Source organism: Cydia amplana, chromosome 16, assembly GCF_948474715.1.
Source record: "Cydia amplana chromosome 16, ilCydAmpl1.1, whole genome shotgun sequence".
In the NCBI taxonomy this organism is placed as follows: Eukaryota; Metazoa; Arthropoda; class Insecta; order Lepidoptera; family Tortricidae; genus Cydia; species Cydia amplana.
The window spans coordinates 13,909,874-13,935,444 of NC_086084.1; the positions used below are offsets into that span (position 1 = coordinate 13,909,874).

Consider the following 25,571-nt stretch of genomic DNA (forward strand, 5'->3'; position numbering starts at 1 on the left):
CCGCCATCTTTTGACAGAAGATTAAAACTGTACTACATTTCTCTTACCCACATGACCATAGATAATCAGTTTACGATAAAGAAGAAAGATCTAAAAACAATTATAATTATCATAGTCATAAATTATCTTTATTTTTTAAGCAGTCAACAAAATTCGTCTAATAATTGTATCCGTCCCTAGCATTGAAGCTTGGTTGTCTGGAGCGAGCACCAAAGCCCTGGGTCCTCGGGGACTGGACTGGGGGCAGGTAAGCCTTCGTAGCACCAGCGAAGCCCCGGGAACTTGAAGATCTGAAGGCGGCGTTGGTGGCGACGGTGTCTTCGTCGTTGCCATGGTTGTTACCATTGTTGTAGTTGCCGTTGAAGCTGTTGCCATTGTTGAAGTTGTTACCATTGTTACCGTTGTTAAAGTTACCGCTGTATTGGTTGTTGTCGTCGCCGTATTTGCCTTCGCTGTAAGAGCCTGAAATTGAAGACAAGATTTAGTGATAATTTTGGAGAAAAGTTGTAAGTATATTTAGTAAGCATAGATATTAAATAGATAATAAACGCAAGAAACAAATAGAAAAAATGAATACATCTTGAAAAGGTTTTTTTCAGAGATTTGGACAAGTCAAAACTAATAAATGAGCAACACAAGAACCTATATCAGAATGAGCAACATATTTGGCTAGTCAGTTCGTAATATGATATGACTTTAATATTGCCATAATTTTGCCTAACCAGTAACCAAGGATGCAATGGGATTTGCTTAAATAAGAAGGAGAAATAGAGAGAGAATAAAAAATAATATTCCATCTTACCATCATCATAAATGCCAGCAGCCTCATCACGCGCGTTCTGCTCCAGAGCCTTCAGGATCTCTTCCGGCACGGGGGGAGGGGTGGGGAGGTGGTCACCAACTGGCACAAATCCATTCTGGTCAGCCGTGTACCTGAGAAAAGCATAACATCAGTTAGTCATCCGGTAAAGCATAGCAGCAGTTAAAGTCTTCCATGATGATGATGATGATTACCTACATAAAGATACTTTATGAAATGGTTGCGTTAAAAGGTGATGATGGAAATATGAACAAAGCTAACTATGTAAATGGTCATGAATTAATTAAATAATATCTGGGAGACCGAGCAAAGCTTGGAAAACGTATAAAAATGCGCGGTTTCCTAGGGATAAGACCTATATATAGCTAGATCGATTATTCGCCCCCAAAAACGCCCATATAGCAAATTTCATCGAAATCGTTAGAGCCGTTTCCGAGATCCTCGAAATATATATACATATAAATAAATAAATAAATATGCAAGAATTGCTCGTTTAAAGGTATTAGATTAGATAGATAGATTTACTTTTTTTCTCTATGACAACTGAAGGCACTAACATCGTAGACATAATTATCGTAGTAGTACCGGTCATAGTACCGTAAAATGGGACAAAACTGACATTCGAACCTTGATAACATTTTTTTTTACATATGCAAACTGAAACATATAAATAAATAAATAAATAAATATACAAGAATTGCTCATTTAAAGGTATAAGATATAACTCACTATCACTTGTGATTACAAGATGCCAGGTTACTGGTTTTCGAGCAAAAAAATGCGAATTTCTGTTTTCGCGGTAGCCCATCAGAAACATTTTCTGTTACGCTCGTAATCGTGAACATTATAACTATTTGTGGATTTCCATCGGGACAGAAGGGTCCTTGTGCTTCTAGTGCAATAAGGACGTTTCCACCTGAAATCCTGTTAGAAACATCCTTATTGCAGATGAAGCAGAAGGACCCTTCTCTGAAGGAAAGCCACATATTTTCTCGCGTTTCAGTTTAAAATCTAAAACAAATTGTAGAGAATATTTCACACTAAGCTAACTTCGCTGGTCGATTGAACGATGAATTGAACTCAGAAAGTTTCATTGCCACTAAATTGGAGTGTTTGTTCAATTAAACTTTAATAAAAATACCTAATGAATGTTTTACCTGACAGTGTACACCTGCCCATCATCACCAGTGTAAGAATAGCTGCCCTGAGCCTCAACTCCATTAGTAGCCACACCGCTCTCCTCAGCGTAAATGCCATTTTCAGTTTCATAAGCATAGGAATAAGTTTCTCCATCATTCTGGGAATCCTGGCGAAGGATAGCAGCGTTCCTTTCGAAAGCGGCTTGAGTTCTCTCAGGGCGGCCGAAGTCATTTCCGTTCTGATTGAAATCGTTTCCGATCTGGTTGAAGTCGTTTCCGATCTGGTTGAAGTCGTTTCCGTTCTGGCTGAAGTCGTTTCCGTTCTGATTGATCCCGTTTCCGTTCTGGCTAAAACCGTTTCCGTTGAAAGCGTTGCCTTGTCCATTGCCCCGGGTATCAGGGGCTTGAAGGAAGTTGGATCCAGATGAAGACTGAGCGTTGGGGGGGAGGTAGGTCCTGTCTAGCTTATCGCAGCTAGCCCAAGCCACGACAGAGAGAACGATGATCTGCAAAAGAATAGAAAAAATTAGTTTAGAGCTCCGTACAAAACTTTGTTCACTAAACTATTATTTGTTATTGTTCTGGAACCTTTATTTTTGTACTGATACTGGTTTATTTGTTACATTGTAAGTTTTTTCTTCATGGAGTAGACCGACTAGATGCGGGGTAACATTAAAATAGACTAATTATAAAATCATGACACCTTGTTTTGACATGTTACCGAACTTTTCACTTTATTTTACTCATTAATGAGTGTAGATGATGATTGTGTAAAACTAAAAACAATTCGGTAAATGGTGTATGTTTACACAGAAATAAAAATACAGAATGCTTTAAACAACCGAGCACCGAAAGTTCACTATTTATTACACTAATTAGAACAGTTCAAAATAGTTAAACTAAATTTTTTTTTTGTAAATTTAGAATTTTTTACTTTATAAAACACTTGTCAGTAAACCTCGTTTAAATCAAGTTATCAATGCAACTCATGTATTTTTTGCTCCAATACAAATACTACGCACCAATTTCATGTTTTTTGCTGTGCTACCACTCAGTTCTGATCCGAATGATGTTGTGATAGCAATTAAAACATTGTACTATATTTATACCCGATCGATCTACTTAGATATTGAAGATGGGCCGATCGGTCGTGGTTCGCTATTGCTTAATCATGTAATACGCAAAGATGGACGCTTAATTGTTGTGGATGTGTTTATACAAGAGGTATATTTCAAAAGTTTTGGTAAAAATCGACATTTGAAATTTTTATTAAATCGAAATGTTACTACGTTTATACTAGGTTTTTGTTTGTCGTTAACTTAAACAATAATGATAATGCATTGTAATTATAGTAAAATGTCATTCAAGATATTGTTTGAACAAATAATACAAACCAAGAAACTCGAGAAAGGTTAACAAAATTAGTTACCATCTTTAGACTGTGGGGCATCAGAGCTTAAAAAACATCCTTCTTTCTTTTTCTTTGACTTTGGTAGCGTATCAGTTACCTACCTATTGTCATTCCTATTTTATAAACTGTCATGTGAATTATAAAACAAGTCTTTAAAAAACTATAACCAATTACGATTATTTTTCCGTTTCGAAAGACGGTTAATAAAAAATAAATAAAAATAAAATAAAATAAAAATAAAATAAAATAAAATGCATTTAATTCAGACAAACATGGTCCATATTTTGTTAGTACATCTTAATCTAAATTTAATACTTATAGCTAAGGTTAACTTAAAATAAACTTAAATAACTATCTTAGGTACTAAAGATAAATGCAGAGAGGACCAGTGCCTTATCAGGCCACTGTCCCACCTGCCAGCCACGACGGCCAGGAGACTGTGGCGGCTGTCGCGCACCCTGCGGAGCGTCGCGGCGCAGCGCTTGCGCAGTGTCGCGTGGAAACCGTCCACATGAGCATCAGCGAACATGCCGGACGCACTGCAGTACCGAGGCAGCCGCAACAGTACCCTGAACGCGTCATTATATTGTACGCGCATCGCGTTAAAAGCCCTTTGCGTGTATCGAGTCCACAGGCTGCAGGTGTACAGCGATGTACAGAACGCTCGAAATAATGTTATTTTTACTTGCGCTGTACACCGGCTGAACCTGCGAGCTATCATATTGGCCCTCACGGCCAAGGCCCTCCGCTCCCTCTCGATATCAGCGTCATCGCAGAAATCGTCGGTTACCAAGTGCCCAAGGTATTTAAAAGAGGTAACCCTTTTCAGTTGCATGCCATTCAAACAAATGTGTGGGATGTGTGATGGGCACTTGCTTCCCGCTTTGAAGACCATATACTCGCTCTTGCTTACATTATATTTAAGGTTATGCGCTAGGGCATATGACTCACACCTCTCAATAAGCAATCTCAGACCACCGACCGACGGGCTCAACAGTACCATGTCATCGGCATAGCTTATGTTATTGAAGCATACCCTATCTATATGACAGCCCACACGTGTACTGCTGAGCTCGCCGATCAAGGCATCGATATACAAATTGAAAAGTTTAGGTGAGGTCAGTCCCCCCTGCCGCACCCCGCACACCAGACCGTACTCGTCCGACAACACATTACCCCAGCGAACACAATTTCGTTGGCCAGCATACCAACACCTGAATATGCGTGTGAGCTCCTTAGGAAAATGCACTTCATCAAGCTTATTCCAAAGTAAATCATAGTTGACAAGATCGAAGGCTTTGGAAAGATCGAGAAAACACGCATAAACAGGTGTCCTTCTGCGTGTGTAGTACTCTACAGCTTGCTTTAGGCAAATGATGGCACTTTCGGTAGATAAACCGGCTCGAAAGCCGAACTGTGCATCATGTAATTTTATACATTTGTCCAATTGCAAATTGAGCAAGCCGTCGAGCACCCTAGCCACAATTGTTGCTAGAGATATAGGCCTGTAGTTAGCTCTGTTGGATATGTCACCCGTTTTATTTTTGACAATGGGCACAACAATGGTTTTGGTCAAATCAGATGGTAGGTACGAGTGACATATACAAAGGTCAAAAAACATTGCCAATACGCGGGGCAGGTGAGGACCAGCAAACAGCAGATGCTCGATACTTAAATGATCGTGACCGGGCGACTTTCCTCTCTTCATATCCTTTATTATTGTTCTTACGTCATCTGCACTGAAATGGATCTGAAAGTCACTCCCCTCCGATACCCCAATATCGAGCAACTGCCGCCGCCCGTCAACGGGCGAGACAGCGGGTTTAACGTTGAAATGGTCCTTAAATACATTTGCAATCCCCTTGGGATCTGAAATTCCTTCCACGCTTACAGAAAGTCCAGGCCTAGTGTCCAACTTTTTCGTCATTTTCCAAAAATTTCGAAAATCATTTTTCGTGTGATGTGCGGCAAGTAGGTCCATTTTTATTTGCTCTTGATGTTGTTGGACCCATCTAAGTTTAGATTTAAACATTTTACGACTAAGAGTCATAGCATCAAAAACGGACCCACCATTAGGCTTACCACACGACACCCAGTCCTGGAATCTAGCCCTGGCCTCCCTGTGCGCATCGCTTACATGTTTGTTCCACCCTATGACAATCTTTTTTCGGCATCCGGAACCTCCCGTGGCAGCTTTGCTGTGCACAGAAGCTATACATAATGATGATATTAATTTTAAATAAATTTGATCAATTATCTTACAGTGGTCAGAGTTATTTAAACAGCAGCTGCCACAGCAGTCCCTTAAATCGGAAGGAAAATCAATCATTTTTAAAAGTTCACTGCATTTATTGTCATATTTTTCAATTTCATCAGAGGTTCTTTCCCCCCAAGTTACACATTTCCCATTAAATATTGCACAGTTATTACTTTTATACATCTTAGGCTTAACTAAAATGTTAAAATGTAGCCTATATCACCAAAAGATTAAAAACGAATCGATGAAAACATCCGCCCGAAAATCAGGCAAATGAGCTTAGTTGTTTCGATTACGATGCACCACACCATTACACGTTACATATTCAACCCCATGGATACATATACAGAGTGCTTCCTGTAACAGGAGCAATAAATTAAACTGTAGGATGTACTCCTCAAACTGACCAACATTTGTTCAGCAACTTTTGAAAATAACTCGTGTTTTGATTTTTATTACACTTTAAAGTTTATTCTAAGACGCAATGTATTGCAAATTTTGTTATGATTAAAGCGTGACAAGCAACGTCAAACACACTGATGTCAGCGTACATTGAAGGCAATATTTATTTTGTATGAAAAAGAGGAAGTCTAAAGAATTCATAATTTTTAAAAGTTGCTGAACAAATGTTGGTCAGTTTGAGGAGTACAGCCTTTAGTTTAATTTATTGCTCCTGTTACAGGAAGCACCCTGTAGATACGTTATACATATGGACTGCTTAAATCGAATTTAAACTGTTGTGAGACATACCATCATTGAATAATTAACATGTCGCGTGAGTGACTAAAAACAAATGAGTCTAAACCGTAAAATTATTACTGACATATGTAAGTTTATTAATTTCCGCTACCCAAAGGTTGATTGAAAGAGATCGCTTTTTAGGGATAAAATCGCCTGTTTACCTCTGCTTGTGTTTCTATTTTCTTTTTGTATTGTTTTCTTTTATTGATATATTTACTGCTATATTTCAAAAAAGTTTTAAAAAGGTAAAGAAAAAAATTAATTTACATAAAACTAACAAAATTAAGTGGATAACAAAGGGAATCAAGGTAGCAAGCAAAATGAAACGTGTGCTATTATCAGTAGATAATGTTCACAATGATCAAAGTTTAATTAGCTATAGCAAAGTGTATATTAAGATATTCAAAAGGGTTCTCAAGACTGCAAGGAAGTTAACAGTACAAAACCAAATTATACAGGCAAATAACTCTGCTAAAAGCATCTGGGAAGTAGTAAACAAACGTACAAATAAGAATAGAGTCCATAGTAATAACAAACTTTTACTTAGAATAGACCAATTAGTAGTAAGCAATGGTGCGGATATAGCCGATATTTTTTCCAACAATTTTGATTCCGCAAATTTTCAAGTAACTGGTGACCCTGCCCTAGCTTTTTCCTTACTAGAGTCGAATTCCAAAAGAGTACAAAATAATATGGTAATAAGGCGTACTTCACCATTTGAAATTAAGTCAATTGTCAAAGCCATGAAAAATAAAAATTCTAGTGGTTATGACGATATACCTGTAACCGTCATCAAAGATAATATTGATCAGTTAGCTCAACCACTTTCATGTTTTTATAATAATTGTATTGACCAGGGTATTTTTCCCGAGCAGCTGAAAATTGCTAAAATTATTCCTTTATATAAGAAAGGTTCGCGAACGGATCCTAAAAATTATAGACCTATTTCCTTATTACCGACTTTATCCAAAATTTTTGAAAAGATAATAAAAAAAAGACTTACGGCACACTTATTCAATAATAATATTATTAATTTAAGGCAATTTGCCTATCAAAAAGGTATTGGTACTTCTGAGGCCATAGATACCTTAATAGGGGATATTACTGATAACTTAAATGAAAAGTTAAGGGTGGCTGGTGTGTTTCTTGATTTGAAATCTGCGTTTGACACTATTGACCATGACATCTTATTGAATAAACTAGAGTTTTATGGCATCAGGGGAAATGAATTAAAATTGTGCATGTCGTATTTACGGAACCGGAAACAGTTTGTAGAAGTTAGGGAGGTTCAGGAAAGTTCCATTGAGGTCACACATAGGTCAAAATGCGTCAACATAACAAGAGGCGTTCCTCAGGGATCTGTGTTGGGACCCATATTTTTTGTTTTATATTTAAACGATTTTATTTCATATCTTAGTAAAGAAATTCCAGGATTAAAATTGGTAATTTTTGCTGACGACACGAGTGCAGTCTTGTCGAGCCCAACTATTGCTGATCTAAACGTCAAGGTCAATTTAGCGCTAACAGCATGTCAAACATGGTTACGGGCAAATAGTTTGATATTAAACAGCTCAAAGACTTATGCTATGCTATTTAAAACTACAGCTAGAAATAAGGAGACTCTAAGTGTTCATATAAATGGCAACCTCATTCAACCCGTGGATAGCACAAAAATATTGGGTATTAACTTAGATGCACTATTAAACTGGAAGGATGAATTAAACAGTATTGAGAACTCAATTAGTTCTGCTTGTTATGCTATTCGCAGCCTTAGGGATGAGTTGACTGTTGAACAACTTAGGATGGTGTACTTTGCTCTTGTAGAATCCAAACTCCGCTACAGTATAAAACTTTGGGGCAACAGCTACAGATACAACATAAATCGCGCTTTCGTGGCCCAAAAAGATGCAATACGTGCTATCACTAGGCTTCCTCCATGGGGAAGTTGTAGAGAACACTTCAAGAGTCTAAAAATACTTACTGTACCTAGCCTCTACATACTAGTTGTTTTAACGGATGTTATCAAGCATCGCAATCGTTATGAAACTGAATCCGAAATGGTGTTGCGGGAAGCCTCTAGGACTAAGAATTTGACTCCAAAATTAGCTCCGAGACTGGAGGTTGTAGAACACAGCGCCAGAGTTCAAGCGGTCAGATTGTTTAACAAGATGCCTACAGACTTTAAAGTTTTAAAATGCGCCGCAACTTTTAGAGATAAGTTAAAAGTATATTTGTTAGAAAAATGCTGTTATGACATTAGTGATTTTTAATGTAACACTTATTATTTATTGTTGCTGACATAAACTTAAGTATATAATTGATTATTATTTATTTATTTTCTTACTTTATGATGAATTTGCTGTGGTGGTTTGTTGAAACGCTTAATGTCATAATAGAATTTATTTATTGAATAATCATGTATGTTTTGCATGCTTTTTTGTTTTGTCCACTAGGCTAATCATAACTGTATATATATTGAATATTCAAACACGATGTAAATTGTTCTTGAATAAATAAACTGAAACTGAAACTGAAACTATTGAGGTGTGCAATAAAGAGTATTTATTTGTATTGTATTGTATAATTCAACGACTGCTAAAATCATAAATCTCTACGTAGTTAGATAAAAAATACTTCACTCTCGCATAACACCATCATTCAGCACACCCACGAACACTGCAATAACCACGCGAGCTTTGCTTCCACATATCGAGTATATCGACGGCCTTGCACTGGAACCTTTTGACCGACCTCTGTGTAAAAGACGGTCTAATTTATATCGTGGCCAATTTGGACTGGTCTAGATTTAGGTAATTGTGATCTATTCGGGTTTATTGGTGTTTGATGTAGATTGATTTATATTATGTTATGAATAGGATTTGTTTTATTGTGTTTTCGTTTTGATTTGGATTTGGTAATTGCGCCAAATTGGTACAGAATGTTATTGGGATTAGCTCATGGACAATGGAAGTAAATGTAGTTATTGTACTAACAGAAGATACATAATAGTAGTTTATGTGACTGCTACATAATGAAACGCATTAAAATACAAGTATGGGTTTATGAAACGAGTGAATGAAATGAAAATATTCTGCATGTCAGTTTACAGATGTTACAATGTATGTTATAATAGGAAGAGTCACAATCAACCGCTCTACGGTATACAATGTACTTTTACAATGTAAATATCTGGGTGACCGAGCTTTGCTCGGAAAACATATAAAAACTCAAAAATGCGCCTTTTCCCACAAATAAAACCTAGCTAGATCGATTTTTCGCCCCCGAAAACCCCCATATAGCAAATTTTATATATACATATAAATAAATAAATAAATATGCAAGAATTGCTCGTTTAAAGGTATTAGATAGATAGATAGATAGATTAGCTAGATAGATTTACTTTTTTTCTCTATGACAACTGAAGGCACTAACGCCACTAACATCGTAGACATAATTATCGTAGTAGTACCGGTCATAGTACCTACCGTAAAATGGGGCAAAACTGACATTCAAACCTTGATAACATCTTATTTTTACATAAGCAAACTGAATGGTGTACGAGTATATAATAAGTGTTCCGGACGTTTGTATTTTAGTTTTTATTTTATTTTGGGTGGTTCCATTTCATAACTTTGACGATAAAGAGGAAATCCCACCTCATCCCGTAGTCCCTCGTAATTGGAGTGAGATGGAATTTCATAGAAAGGTGATTTTGGAAGATTGTTGGATCGATTTTTCTTTATTATGGGTATTACTATAACTCCATTTTAAATTGGAATATATTATTTTTGTAGCAGTAGCCTTAAAATTCCATCTCACCCCCTTTCATCCCTTCTCTCCCCATTCATAACCCAACTTACCCAACTCTCCCCGCGAACCCTACTCACCCCATTTTACGGTAATATAGCGGTGTAATAACTCCACCCTGCGCTACCTACGTCATTCCAGTACGTCCATGGTTGTGGGTGTTTTATAAAACCCACGCACAAAAGTGTAATCTATTCAACTTTCGATCAAAATTCTTTACCCATGGACCTAGAATATTACGGACGGACTGTCACCTAAGACAAACTGTGACACTGCAATGGCGGACAGTTTGAATATGTGCGTGTAGACGAGTGTTACCATGTGCCACAAATTCTCCCCTAATGGTGAAACAATTATTTTTAATATCATCCTTGTTTTCAAATAAAAAAATTGGGACAGTTTTACGTTAGACAATAAAAAAGGTGTGTACGTATCTGATTTTATAGGTCTTGAAATTCGCAATATTGCACAATTACTTTGTGCAAACATTATTTTCAATACCTAATGATACTTAGCATCGTAATGAAATCAGTTCGTCATGTTTTTTTAATTTATACATTTAACTTGAAACATATCTGGTTTTCAACAAAAAAACGTTAACTATCAAACATGCATGTAAGCGTCTAATCTCCTTAGTATCGGGAAATTACCATACCGACCTAGTTTGAAATGCACAATCAATAATTTAACCATTTACCTAAATGATCTCTTAATACATAATGATTTAATAAGAAGGGTATCAATTACCCTACTTTCGGGAAATTACCCTATTCATGTTACTGGTCACACTCCTGTTTTGCAGTTTGATAATTTATAAACAACAAATTATCGTGATTTTACGTACTAATTGATAAACTTAAGTATGAAAAGTTATTCCGTGACTTTTTTTCTTTCGATCGGTATAATTCTAGCAGGATTTAACTACGCATGCCGGCATATTTTATATTTTTCTTCGACATGTTTACTTCAATGACGTTTCGATTCATCTGACGGCAAACTGGTGGATGTGGGCTGTCAATGTGTGTGTGTCACGCGTAAATATTTAGAAACTGGTGGATGTTGGAATCACAGTTGTGTTGTAAGCGAAACTCTGTCCGTAATATTATAGGTTCATGTCTTTACCCACAAGTACCTACTTCAATTCTGCACGGTCCGATAAAATTCTCCACTGCACTGACCACTAAAAGACACGTCTCTCATGTTCCACGCCATAATAGTTCTTATAGCTGTAATCTTAAGTTATAGAATGGTGAAATGATAACCTGGGACATTCGGGATCTGGTATGCAAAATGCGCAGCATACTTGACCTACGGCATTGTTTACTTTAAAGCTTAGATCGTTACATTGGTAACGGCAGCTGAGTCGACGCTTTAGATAAACCAATCTGACTGAAACCTCAATATTAATTTAATCTATAAGTTAAAAGTTAAGGTGACATTCGGGTGACAAATGCAACAGTAGTGGAGACATTACTAGGGTGGGTGACATTAATGTCGCCGATGTATCGGTCAATGTATCTTTTGGGGTCCCGGTGCCCTGAAATTGTACGGAGCTTTATCAAATAGACTGGTGAATGTGACTGGGGACCGTAGAGCTGGCAGCTTCCTCGGACAGCGCATTATTATTGCAATTCAGCGGGGTAATGCTGGCAGCATCTACGGCACCTTTACTTGCCGAGGGGTGAATTTTTATTTTAGTTTAGGTTTAGGTGTGTTTTATTATTATTAATTTAGGATGTTTTAATTGAGCTACTTTTAGTTTGTAAGTTTTGATACACTATTTATGTATATTTGTTCCTTAATGTTTCAGTTAAATTACTTTCAATTTAATTTCTGTCAATTTCTTACCACTCCAAGGGTTCAATCCATAACTCATTTTATCAAGGAAACTGACAGCACTGGCATCAACGACGCTACGCTGCAGTAATGTCGCAACAGTACCAAATAAATAAATTCCGGATATTAGGACAAATAGATAGTGGCAAATAGTGGTTAGATTTGAAATCTCGACTCTAATGCCCATTGGAATGAATCCCAAAAGCTCCACTGGTCATCAAAAGATCGATCTCCGCAAATTGTGCGTGCATAATCGTAATTTGTTTCAATTGTCCGACGTCCAATTCCAATCGCCGAACGAGCCTGGGATTATCTAAAGGTACAGTCAAGTGTAAAAATATAGGGCACTCATCTACTCAAAAATATGTCCCATAGCTCTCTTATGTCTTCGAATTAAGAACTAAGTAAGTTGTATGCACCCATATTTTTACACTTGACTGTATCATTCTGATTCAGACTGCTGTAGTATTGCATTACTGTCGTAAGTAAATATCAAAAATTTGGACAGCAACACCGATTTCGACCTTTTCTGGATACAACTTAACTGACACTGAACATAGGGCATAAACGACTCTCATTTGTGACGTTATCGACGAAAAGGGACCTTATTGTCGATGGCGCTTACGCCATTATTAACGATGCTCCGATATAAACACAATGCCTCGCGACGCTGTGCGGCGTAAGCGCCATCGACAATAAGGTCCCTTTTCATAGATAATGCCCCATTTTCATTCACTTGACATAGCCGGCAGTAAAGGATGAGTCACGCTAGACCGGGCCGGGGCCGGGCCGGCTTCCGGCGCTTCGTTTTCTATGGAAAGCACCACGCATTCACCGATCAGCCGTCATAGAAAATGACATGTCGGACACCTCAGCCCGGGCACGGCCCGGTCTAGCGTGAGTCATCCTTTACGCAGTCGCCGCCGTCGCCGGTAATGTTAATATGCTGCATTACTGCAGCAGTAATTCTGACAACTGTTTTTTTATATACTATTGAGATAATATACCTAATATTAAACATTAATTACACTAACTCAATTAAGAACTCCACTCACTGTAACTCGCGCAAGCGATAAGAATAACACGGCCTGCGCGTGCGCCTACTGACAGCCTCTCCACTTGGATAATGAATTTGATAAGGTAAAGGTTTTGCGCATCTTCCTGATAAAACTGACAGACAAACAATACTCTGTTGTATGGCGAGCGCTGGTAGACGTGAAACTTCCAAAATGTTCAAACTGATGATCGTTTCTATTTTCTTTAATTACGCCTTAATTGGAGTAAAAGAGAAAGATGCCCGTTTGCGAACCTCATTGTTCGCAGTAGGCCGTTAGACAATCCCAATAAGGCTTCAGATATCAGTCCGTAAATGCCAATTCAAGGGAAAGTTGTACATCTTTAGCAATAGCGGACCCCTGGCTTCCTTATATAAGCACCCGGAAAAGTTAATAAGATAAGACACATTCGGACACCCGGTAGGTATATGGAAGTGTATTAGGGGCTTGGGGCCACTTGCACCATTCCACAAAGGGGTTAAGCGGTTAAACCGTTAACCTAGTGTCAAATTGTACTGGTAACCATGGTAACTCCAGGTTCAGGTAAACCCCGGGTTAGTGGAATGGTGCAAGTGGCTCTTAGAGTACCAATGGTTCAAAAAGCGAAAATTTGAAGCAGACGAAATCCTTGTGGAAGTTGTGGATATAGTCAGAAGTAGGAATGGCCAAACGAGCTACGTGTCCATAATGATCTGTACTCGCTCATATTCTTTTTTGAACATCTCGCTTACTTATTTTTATGCTGCTGACTATACATAATATATGATACTTTAGTTAATGCAAATCATAATCATACTTTACTTGATGGATAAAGTATCACGTAACAGGTTGGCAGTGTATTAAATTACCTTCATAGTGTGATATTTGATTCCTTGCAGGATTTAAATTCCTTTGAATAAGGGTTTAAGAATAGAAGCCCTTATATTTATATATTATATTATTGTAATAAGGCTAATAAGCCTAAAGGTACTAAGTAAGTTATTTTGGCAATATTTTTATTCTCAATTCATTTTGTATCTACTTACTACGTACCTATAATAAAGTAAAATTGAGAATTTCACTGTCTCAGTCTGACTGAACGACTGAACGGCTGCCGCTAGCATTAAGGATGATTCACGCTAGACCGGGCCGTGCCCGGGCCAAGGCGTCCAACACGTCATTTTCTATGACGGCTGATCGGTGATCACGTGGTGCTTTCCATAGAAAACGAAGCGCCGGAAGCTCCGGCCCGGCCCCGGCCTGGTCTAGCGTGAGTCATCCTTTAATGTGCAATATTCCATAATATTTTCCATTGTGACAATCAGCGCCCCTTCTCCCTCCGTCGACTTCAGAGTCTTCAGACCTTGCCTTGCTAATCACTACACCTTATAAAACAAAGTCCGACGCCGCGTCTGTCTGCGTGTATGTATGTTCGCGATAAACTGGAAAACTACTGAACGGATTTTCATGCGGTTTTCACCTGTCAATAGGTTGATTCCTGAGGAAGGTTTAGGTGTATAATTTGTTAAGGTTTTGTGTAACCCGTGCGAAGCCGGGGCGGGTCGCTAGTTAGTAATATATACCTAGCTACTATTCCTTCAGTAGGTAATCCTTTTCATAAATTACAAATAACACTCATCATTATTGTTTATCTTGGTTGATTCTCAACAATGACAGTTCTTCATAATGATTGGTATAAAGGCAAGCAAATCATTTCTTAGCAAGAAGTAGGGCAGGCGCGGATCCAGCCCTCAAAAAAGGTTGTGGTCACAGGAACCCAAAAATCTTCAAGTACGAGTCAGAGTAAGGTGTCGAACTCGCTCATGAACAATCATGACTCTTGAACGACCATCCCGATCTCAATAGACCTTGATGACGTCACAAGTCTTTTAGGGGGGGGTACCTAATGATTCTCCGAACAATTTTTCGCAGAATATCGATTCACAGACTATGTTTCACCGAACATCTAACTTTTAGACGACATTTTCTAGTTTTGGTTCACATACCGTTCAATTCGCTTTTGTGTTAATTAGCAGAACAATTAAATATTGTAAGAATTTCATTTGGCAGAGTAATCTTCTCGTTTAAGGAACTTTTAGTCGTGATTTTTAGAGTTCCGTAGCCAAATGGCAAAAAACGGAACCCTTATAGATTCGTCATGTGTGTCTGTCTGTCTGTCCGTCCGTATGTCACAGCCACTTTTTTCCGAAACTATAAGAACTATACTGTTGAAACTTGGTAAGTAGATGTATTCTGTGAACCGCATTAAGATGGTTCACACAAAAATAGAAAAAAAACAATAAATTTTTGGGGTTCCCCATACTTAGAACTGAAACTCAATTTTTTTTTTCTTCAAACCCATACGTGTGGGGTATCTATGGATAGGTCTTCAAAAATGATATTGAGGTTTCTAATATCATTTTTTTCTAAACTGAATAGTTTGCGCGTGAGACACTTCCAAAGTGGTAAAATGTGTCCCCCCCCCCCCTGTAACTTCTAAAATAAGAGAATGATAAAACTAAAAAAAATATATGATGTACATTACCATGCAAACTTCCACCGAAAATTGGTTTGAAGGAGATCTAGTAAGTAGTTTTTTTTTAATACGTCATAAATCGCCTAAATACGGAACCCTTCATGGGCGAGTCCGACTCGCACTTGGCCGCTTTTTTTTACCGTTTCTTGCGTAATGGTACAGCCCTTCGTGCGCGAGTGCGACTCGCACTTGGCCGGTTTTTTTAAAGATTTCGTTAAGTAGATAGTCTAGTCGACGAGTTCAGGGTGGTGGAACGTAGAGATACTGCTGCTAGAGATACGTGTGATGCCTCATTGAATTCAGTATAATGTCTAGAAATTTCTAACAGTAGTACATGCATTGACATGTTTAAAATACACCATTCCTACACCATTATTTTTTTCCATATTTTTAAATGAATATTTAATACCTTTATAACATTTTACCTTTTCACGCCAATTAGTTTATGAGATATGTACTGGCCAAAAACGAAATACCATACCTATGTATTTTTTAATGTTAATAATTATAACTTTAGCAATTTTTGATGTGCGCTTCGAATAAACACGTATTTTTGGGTGCAGTATCTCAATTTTTCATCATTTTGAGCTTGTAGACTAGACTACTAAAAGTACCTACTAAAGTTACAGGTAAGAAATTAGTGATTTAGCAATTGCGTTACTTACAACATTATATGATCTGTGCTTACAACATTGATTCATTGATGCATAGATAACACTTTTTATACATAGATACCTAAATATAAAAATAAATGCAACGCTAACTACGCGGAAAAAAAACTCGTAAATACACCTGTAAATTAAAAGCTGGCATTATTAATTTAGGAAATTGTACTAATATTTGTGAATGTTTAAGATTTTTAAGACCCCATAAGCTAAAAATAATTGCCCCTGTTAGTAAATAATCTTTATGCTTGCAAATAATTAGAGAATTCCTAATTCATTGGTACCAGACTACCAGTTGATCACACTACCTACTGTGTTTCAACACTTTCAACCAATGGTTACTCGTGACAGTTAGGTACCAAACGATCAGTCTAGTAAAGTTAATTCGCATATCAATAGGTTAATTCGCAATGAAATTCTGCGAAAGGTTCCTCTGCCAAAGCGTCTGTGAAAAATCGGCTAGTCAGGGAATCGATAGGACATACTATTTAGGGTTGTGGGCATGCCCACCGTGCCCACAACGGTGGATCCGCGCCTGAAGTAGGGCAGATATCTTACTGTTTCGTAGTAAACAGTTTTGATTAACGGCCCCGTCCGTAAAACTAATGGCTGAGCTGCTAGTAGCATCATTTACTGAACCAATAGACCACCTAGATGAGTTCAGATCGGCTAGCATGACTTGCGTTTACGCGTGCGACTCCATAATATCTAGCGCGACTTCAAGTATACATATAGGTACTTGAAGCTTGTTCTTACCCACGCGACACTAAGTCAAGTCATCAGCATTAAAGGTGACATTCGGTTGGCAACTGCATTTACTGTTGCAACGTTACACAGTGTCTGTGAATTTCCTTGATAAAGTGAGTAATGCCGCGGCAAATGTCATTAATTTTATCAAGCAAATTGTCAGATACATCACGCCCTTGCCGACGCTGCATCGCTGCTGCAGTTCACAAACCGAATCGAACTTTAAGCATAAATCTACATATTTCTACATTACACATTTTCCTACCTATTATTTACGAATTACAAATAACATATAACATGCCACTTGAACACAAACAAAAACATAATTGAATTATGCTTTTTACACCATACAAAACGTTACGCTGTTTCATAACACTCATTAGCTGTATTATAATCACATTTAAACGGAGTAATTTGTACGGCCAATATGATTACCGGTATTAAGCCCTCTTCACACCATCTCAATTATCTTTAACTGACCATTAAACATTACATTATCTACCTTATTGCGTGTGCATAAGGTATAATAATTGCTCACTTAAATAAGTGTAGTTGATGGCCAAAGTTTGAGAGAAACAGTAGGGTATCTCATACCTCAATCAAGCCTTGCTTAAATTTTTGACAAAGAGAAGCGGAAACGCAAGAAGACAGACGGTTTGATAAAATGTACATTTTTGATATATCTATACAGTATGTAACTGAACGAAAAGCAATTACTCAAACCCGTTAATGTTTAGGTCATACTAAGCAACTTTTACTATGGGACCAACCCCGAAATCGCGAAAAAAAATGACTCTCTTCAACATTAGACCTGCAAAATGTTTTTTTCCGCGTTTTCGGGGTTGGTCCCATAGTAAGAGTCCTAAACATTAACGGGTTTGAGTAATTGTTTTTCGTTCATTTACATACTGTATATCCGGTTTATTCATCGTATTTCCAAAATGGATGTTTGAATTTTTAGAATATCTTGTTCGAGTCTCGATCGAGTTTTCTTGAGTTTGATTAGTGTCCGACCGAAGGTTCGGTTCCGGTTTCGGCCAGTTTCGGCCAAATAATCATGTTTCGGCCGTAGTTTCGGTTTCGGCCAAAAAACGGCCGAACCTTTCGGCCGGGCCGAAACATACGCAATGGTACTTCGTTCTATGAAACTAAACTATGTTGAACTAAACTAAACTAAGACCAAAAGTTGTGGAACAAGTAGGACAACAATATTAATACATACCTATACTGATTTATGTATACAGAAATTAATCGGTTTATTATTAAACACAATTCCACGAATGATGGGGCCACTGAACGGTCGACGCAGTCTTAAGAGGCTGTCAATACCTAAAACGCGCACACTGTCTAATTGTATCGTAGTAAATGAGAAATGAGATAGCACTGTCGCATGTTACTGCTGCCCTCCTAAGCTAAAAAGCGGTATTTACATATAGTTTTCTTTGAAAATACGGCCTTTTAGCTTAGGAGGGCAGACTGGGCCTGGGCAAGGGAATAATAAGAAAACTCATCATCTTCCTCGCGTTATCTTAGCATTTTAGCCACGGCTCATGGGAGCATGGGTTCCATTTGACAACTAATCCCACGAATTGGCGTCGGCACTAGTTTTTACGAAAGCGACTGCCATCAGACTGACCTTCCAATCCAGGGGGTAAACTAGGCTTTATCGGGCTAGTCCGGCTTCCTCAATGGTAAATATCAAATGATATTTCGTACATAAGTTCCGAAAAACTCATTGGTACGAGCCGGGTTTGTAGTATTTGTACCTGCGACCTTTGGATTGAAAGTCGCACGCTCTTACTCACCGCTAGGCCACCAGCGCTCAAGGGAATAATAAGAAAACTACTGAAATAAAAATAAATGTGGATTATTTGTGTAATATTACTCGTTAACGATTTAGGTATAAGTAAATGTTTTGACAAATTGATTTTAATTTCAGACACATAAGTCAAGAAATAAAGACATTAGAACCGTTTAATGGTGATTTTAAGACCAATCTTTGCAATTATTTTCTATCGAGCCGATGTCGTTCAATCATGTATCGAGTGCGGCCACGGTCTAATATAATAAATATTAACATAGGTATAAATATGTTTTTTGCTTTACTAAATCAAATAGTTTTCTTAAAAGGGACTACCTGCGGTTTTCATCGATTTTTGGCAAGTTTTGAATCGTATCTCCTACTTTTGCACTACAGATAGATTTTTATAAGACAAACGGCTATCGGTTCTTCAATCTTTAGGTATCTCCATTATTGTCTACCGGCTAAGCTACAAAAAACATAAGAAAACTAAGGGATTCAGATCGAAGGTCATTGGCGTGGCGGAGCCCCTTAAGTAACATCAATTTCTTTATTCTTTATTATATTGCAGTCATGTTCATGTTACATTAGGTGTTACGATTTGAGAATGGTAGGTACATGACACCCTGTAAGGGCACTCAATATTTCTTAAGTCTAGGTAAGTATATGCATGCATCTTATATCAATAGCATTTCAAGGACATTGGGTGTTGACAGCCCCTTAATATGAGTTTAAAAGCGGTTTTATGACATTTTTTCAACGATTTTAACAAGTCTTCAAAAGTTTCGGTTTCGGTTTCGGTTTCGGCCGAAACTAGAGCCAAAGCCGAACATTCGGTTTCGGTTTCGGTTTCGGCAAAAAAACATGTTTCGGTCGGACACTAAGTTTGATTCAGTAGGTACCTATTACTGGCAATAAAAGAAAACTTTTCTAATAGGTACATAAAAATGTTTTAAACTTTTAATGTTCATGACACGTTAAGTAACATAAAGTGGTGTGCTGGAGGTTGTAAGAAGCAAGTATGTATCAGTATCACCGACATATATCTTGCCAAAATCACGAAAACAGATATATTTTTTCTTTAATTATTAGTGAACAATTTTTTAGCACAGAGCGTAGGTAGGTACTCACATTACAGATTGCGTTATGCGTACTATTAGATGCATCTTCTAAGTATACTACTCGTTTAACTCTGATAGCCCGAAGCAGACCACTTACATCTCACGCGTGTGAATCTTTGATGAGTTGGACACTAATTATATAGTTTTTGTAGACTACCATTATTTTTGACTGTCGGTTAAAATGTCAGGGCAGCTAATACGGTGCGTATTGCCAAAGATTGACAGCCATGAAATCTGACATGTTTTGTAAACCAAGTTGTCTCAATTACTTAGGGTCTTAATTTTTTTTGCCTTAATAATGGTTTCCGGGTTAAATAAGGTTTTTTGGACACATTAACATCGTTTTTGTGATTAGTTGAAATTTTAGTCTGTGTTTGTTTTGTAGTTTATTAAATACGGGTTATTTTTATCAATTTAATGTTTTTTTGTATGTTTTTATCTTTATCCTATTCATATGCCACACTTTATGCATCTGTATATATGTATACTTTTATATATACCTACAGCTCTTATGAACATTAAGATAGATCTATTTTATTTTATATCTCATGGCAGTTGTACTACTTTATTTCTACATCACTTTAGTACGCAGCACTGAATTATTTAGTTGTGTAGTGTAATTCATATTTTTTAATAACATTTTTGAATGATTCACGGTTGGTAACCACGGTTCATATCCCGGTCGATATAAATATATATTTTTAATTGTTTAATAAATAGTATGAATTCAACAGAGGGTGCAACAAAGGAGAGTTAAAAAATAAGAAAAGTTTTCGCTTTCGAAAAATTGCATTATTTATTTCCCTTCTATCACACAGTGACAAAACATTAAACTTACTATGTACAACATAAAACTACGTACAGAGTAACTTTTTTGTATATTTTCTAATGCCTCATTCATAATATCGTCCTTTGGCTATTTACTTAGTATTTGTATCCTTCTTCAGGGCTGAAGCTGGGTGGTTGCCGGGGTCCTCCGAAAGTTTCCTGATTGGAAGGCCTTTGGGGTTGCTGTCCGAGACCCTGACCTCTGGGAGCCTGGGAACCAGGGAAACCTTGAGTTCCTTGGGCCGCTGGGCGGTTAGATCCAGGGAACGCACCTTGCCCTTGGGCACCAGGGAAACCAGTCTGGCTTGGAGCACCAGGGAATCCAGGTTGACCTTGAGAGCTTGAGCCAGGGAAAGCAGCTTGAGGTCTTGAACCATTAGGACCCTGAGGCCTGGATTGGCTGCCAGCGTTAAAAGAGCTTTGAGGTCGGTTATAATCATAGCCGTCTTGTTGAGTGTTGCCCTGACCTCTCGGGCCTTGAGGACCCTGGGGGCCTCTCTGAGATGGGGAACCTTGTGATGGCTGGTTGGAAGGGCGGTTCTGGCCAAAGTTAGATGGTCCGCGGCTAGGTTGCGATCCAGATCCAATTTGGTTCTGGTTAAATTGGGCAGAGCCTTGGCTTCGGGGACCTTGGGGACCTTGGTTGAACGACTGAGGAGCAGACCCTTGGTTTCCAGGTTGACGCTGCTGAGATTCAGGAGCCAGGTATTGTCTCTGGTTGGAGGCTGGGCCAGACGGCTGGTTTTGTCCTAGGAAGGGTCTGGGTTGTCCTGAGGGCTGGCTCGGCTGATTCTGGCCTGGGAAGGGCCTGGCCTGGTTCTGAGCGCCAGAAGGCTTGAAGGGTCCAGAAGGTATAGCGTTAGCGTTTCCATTAGGCTGACGACCCTGATTTTGGGGCCTCGAGTAGTCATAGCCAGCCTGACCGCCGGTTTGGCCCTGAGCACGCTGACCAGAGAATCCTTTGTTGCCATTTCCGTTGAAGGCTGATTGGGTTTGAGGGCCTTGGCCAAAACCTTGGCTGCCTTGGGTCGAGCCCTGGTTGAAACCGGATCCCTGAGGTCTAGATGGTCCAGCACTTCCTTGGGTCGAGGCCTGGTTGAAACCGGATCCCTGAGGCCCAGATGGCCCGGCAGAGCCAGAAGGTCCGAAGCCGGTAGAACCACCAAACTGCTGAGCTTGATTGAAGGAGGGCGCATTGTATACCGGAGCGTTGTCTTCTTCGGGGTTGTAGGCACCTGTCGAGTAATAAAAATGCATTAGATATTTACCGGGTGTGGCCTGTAACAGGAGCAAATATTTAAACTGTAGGCTGTACTCCTCAGCATGACCAACATTTGTTCAACAACTTTTCTGATAGCGTCTATACCTACTTTATGAACATGTGCATTCCTTTTATTCACATTCAGAACAATACAACAGTCAATCAAACTTAGCTTGCCTCTTGTAACAGTTACAACATTCAAGAGTTAATTCACTTTCTGTTTCATATTTTAATATGTTGATATCAACTTTATATTTCATAATTATTATGTAATTGTCTTTCATGAAATAAATCATCTAATCTATTAAATTTTTTATTAATCGACAATAACAATGAATTTTTTTAATACCAACTGCAATTTTTAACATGTATTTTATCCTCGCCCATAATATGGGAATGTACTCATTACTCATTAGAAATAATAGCTTCGGTATGTGACAACAGATGGCAAATTACTATGTTACTGATGTTGCAAATAATGTTTTGTAATAAGATTCGTGACTCGAAAATCTTCGCATTTTACTATTACACGGGAAGTCACACAAATCGTGAGGTTAATATGGGGCATTATCTATGAAAAGGGACCTTATTGTCGATGGCGCTTACGCCGCACAGCGTCGCGAGGCATTGTGTTTATATCGGAGCATCGTTAATAATGGCGTAAGCGCCATCGACAATAAGGTCCCTTTTCGTCGATAACGTCACATATAATTTTAAGCATTCTAATGGACCAAAAACTTCGAGAATTAGATACTGCTACTGATGTGACGTCGGAAGGTTTACAAAATTATTAAATTTCCACATTGAAAAATTTCGGTAACTTCATATTTTTATATTGCACAGCACAATGTTCTGTTTCCAAAATGAAATTTTCCTGTATTTCCTATGATTTTTTCTGAAATTTCCGAGACTTGCTTGGCTTTTCCAACTTTTGTGAAATTTTTAGCAACTAGCACAAATACTGCTGGAATTTAATATATTTTTTAATTACTTTATTTATTTTTTAAGTACTTTAGAAAAGTAACAGCTCATTATTAAAAATGTGTAAGTCTATGCAAAAGTATTTACTATTTAAAACTATAATTACCCATAACCTTATTTCTCGTGCAGAGGGTTAAAATCTTTTCATCACACTTGCTCGAAAAATATCTTATTTCATGCAGGTGTAATGAAGGACAAAGGCCTATATTGATCCCGCGGGAGTTATGGATTGTGAAAAAAGAAGGTTGTTTTTTCCTCGCTAATGCTCTTCCTTGATTGATGTTTTAATTACAAATAATTTGATAGTCACGTTTATAATTAAATCTACACGAATTTTATATTAACGGTCAGGATTTATTTATATCTTATGATTGGAATTTATACGAATCACGCATAGCCGAATGTATCGATTAGTGTGTGTATTTATTTAAGTACATGATTAAGTTATTAAGCAAGGTAATTAGAACATAATAGGCACCGGTCTATGGAAGAAAATAGTCTTGGTATAATATTCTGAACAGCACTTTTCGCACATAGCGATTCTGATATTTGAACTGCTAAATAGTTATTAAACTTCGCGCTCTTAGGTACCTAGTATTTGTAACAAAATTTATCTAGGTCTCTAAGGCTATAATTAGGTATTGCATACAAAAACAAGTGAGCTACTTCAACATCAATCGCCAGTAATTATTTTCGTAATAAAAGATAAAATCTTACCTTCTTGAGTCCCAGCAGCAGCAGCCCTCGCGTTCTCCTCAATGGACCTCAGGATCTCATCAGGAATAGGGGGAGGTGTAGGCAGATGGTCACCCTGGGGCAGATAACCGTTCTCGTCAGCGGTGTACGAGATCTTGTAGAACTGGCCGTCGTCACCCATGTAAGAGAAACCACCTTGAGCCTGCACACCGTTGGTGGCTACTCCTGACTCCTCAGCAGAAATGCCGTTCGAAGTCTCGAAGTTGTAAGAGAAGGTTTCACCGTCATTCTGGTTATCGTATCGGAGGATTTCAGCGTTTCTGTCGGCGGCAGCTTGAGGACGCTCAGGCTGCTGGGGTCCATTTTGCGCAAAACCAAGCTGGGAAGAAGGAGGCTGTACACCAGTGCCGGCAGGCTGGAAGGCCTGAGGCCCAGACTGTCCAGAAGGACGACCGAATGAACCAGCGTTGCTGCCAAATCCGGAAGATCCTGAAGGCTGATTCGATTCAGGTCCGAATCCTGATGATCCAGCCTGATTGGATCCACTTCCGAATCCTGATGATCCAGTGTTGCCAAATCCAGCAGGTCCAGAAGGCTGGTTAGATCCAGGACGTCCAAATCCGGATGCACCATAGCTAGGACCGGCCTGGCTAGGTCCAGCAGGTCCCGCCTGAGATCCTCGGAATCCTGGAGCCTGCTGTCCAAAGCTCTGTCCAGGCGCGCTCAGGGACCCTGGGCTCCCCCCGGCAGTCGCAGCACCAGGTGGTGGTAAATACGTCCTATCCAACTTCGCAGCATAGCCGAAGGCTATAAGGGATAGGACTATAATCTGAAAATAGAAAAAAAACAGTGATTTTTCCGTGAGGTCAAAGGATGGGCACTGGTCAAGATTAAAACTGTAATTTGTCTAAATTGTAGCTTGTTGCTTTGTGTTAGGGTTTAAATTGTTATAATTACCAGCTTCATGTCTGAGCTGTGTGGATGGATGGGATTGAATGTGCTCGTCTGGTGGATCTCGTCCTATTTATATGGAGTAAAGTCGTTCACAGCGAGTTACTTAAAGCTTTACTCACGGTCCTAACCTTTGACTGCCGAAGATTCCTAGTTAAGAGTCCGCTCGACTTCGCAGAAATAATAAGTTAATTATTGTGGGTTTAATTTATTGCAATTCATATTTTATGGGAGCGTTGTTTTAATAGTCAATCAAAGAATATGTAATTAATATCTTACAAATAGATATACCTATTTAATGTAACGTGACAGAAAAAAGAGTAGTAGTTTTCTTTCTCAAAAAATATAGAAAAAACTTTTTGTTAAGACTTAATTTGGACAAAAAACAATGTGAAGTTAGTGTATCAAGGCATTGTTTGCTAATAACATATTATATACCTACCTACACATTATTATCGTAGCGTCAGTTTTTTTTATATTAAACAAAATATAATGGATTTTACTTTCCTTAATATGAAGTCAATTAATATCAAATATAGTTAACTTTTTCACTTAATTTTTGCCTATAAATTCAATATTCTTTTGATGATTAGTTTTTATCTAATGATTTATACTTAATTACATATTGCATCGCTGCCACATGTCACCAGTGAGCATTAAATATAAATCTATCTGTACTTTACTGACAGAAATTAATCCTGGCACAAAAAGTAACAAGAAAAAACTCCACATTGCGTTCGTCCCCTTAACAGTTGCATGTGTGCGTCGTTTCAAAACCTCCCGATCGATATTACTCCGGTAGACTAATTATTTGCGCGCGCGCATGTGTCCGTGTGCTTTTGTGTGTGCGTGTGCGTGTTTACGAGCTTTATTGTGACGTTTTTGACTAGGGACTGCATGCTGCGACACCCAATTAAATTCGGATTTAATCAAATTTAA

At 38.3% G+C, this 25,571-nt stretch overlaps 3 protein-coding genes across 3 annotated transcripts in view; 1 reads left to right on the top strand and 2 right to left on the bottom strand.

Annotated features, from left to right (window-relative positions):
* Window positions 1–25,571, top strand: part of LOC134655105 (probable protein BRICK1-B) — a 321,261-nt gene that overhangs the window by 167,882 nt on the left and 127,808 nt on the right. The window lies entirely within an intron of this gene.
* Window positions 158–3,055, bottom strand: LOC134655037 (pupal cuticle protein 36a-like). The gene is made up of 4 exons (XM_063510495.1): window positions 2,982–3,055; window positions 1,978–2,465; window positions 803–933; window positions 158–462 (listed from the first exon to the last, which is right to left on the bottom strand). The coding sequence occupies exons 1-4, from the start codon at window positions 2,988–2,990 to the stop codon at window positions 158–160; spliced, it is 933 nt and encodes a 310-aa protein (XP_063366565.1). The 5' UTR covers window positions 2,991–3,055.
* On the bottom strand, window positions 20,686–24,765 carry LOC134655038 (pupal cuticle protein 36-like). Its single transcript, XM_063510496.1, has 3 exons — window positions 24,639–24,765; window positions 23,703–24,510; window positions 20,686–21,978 (listed from the first exon to the last, which is right to left on the bottom strand). Exons 1-3 carry the CDS (start codon window positions 24,645–24,647, stop codon window positions 20,840–20,842), a joined length of 1,956 nt encoding a protein of 651 aa, XP_063366566.1. The 5' UTR covers window positions 24,648–24,765; the 3' UTR covers window positions 20,686–20,839.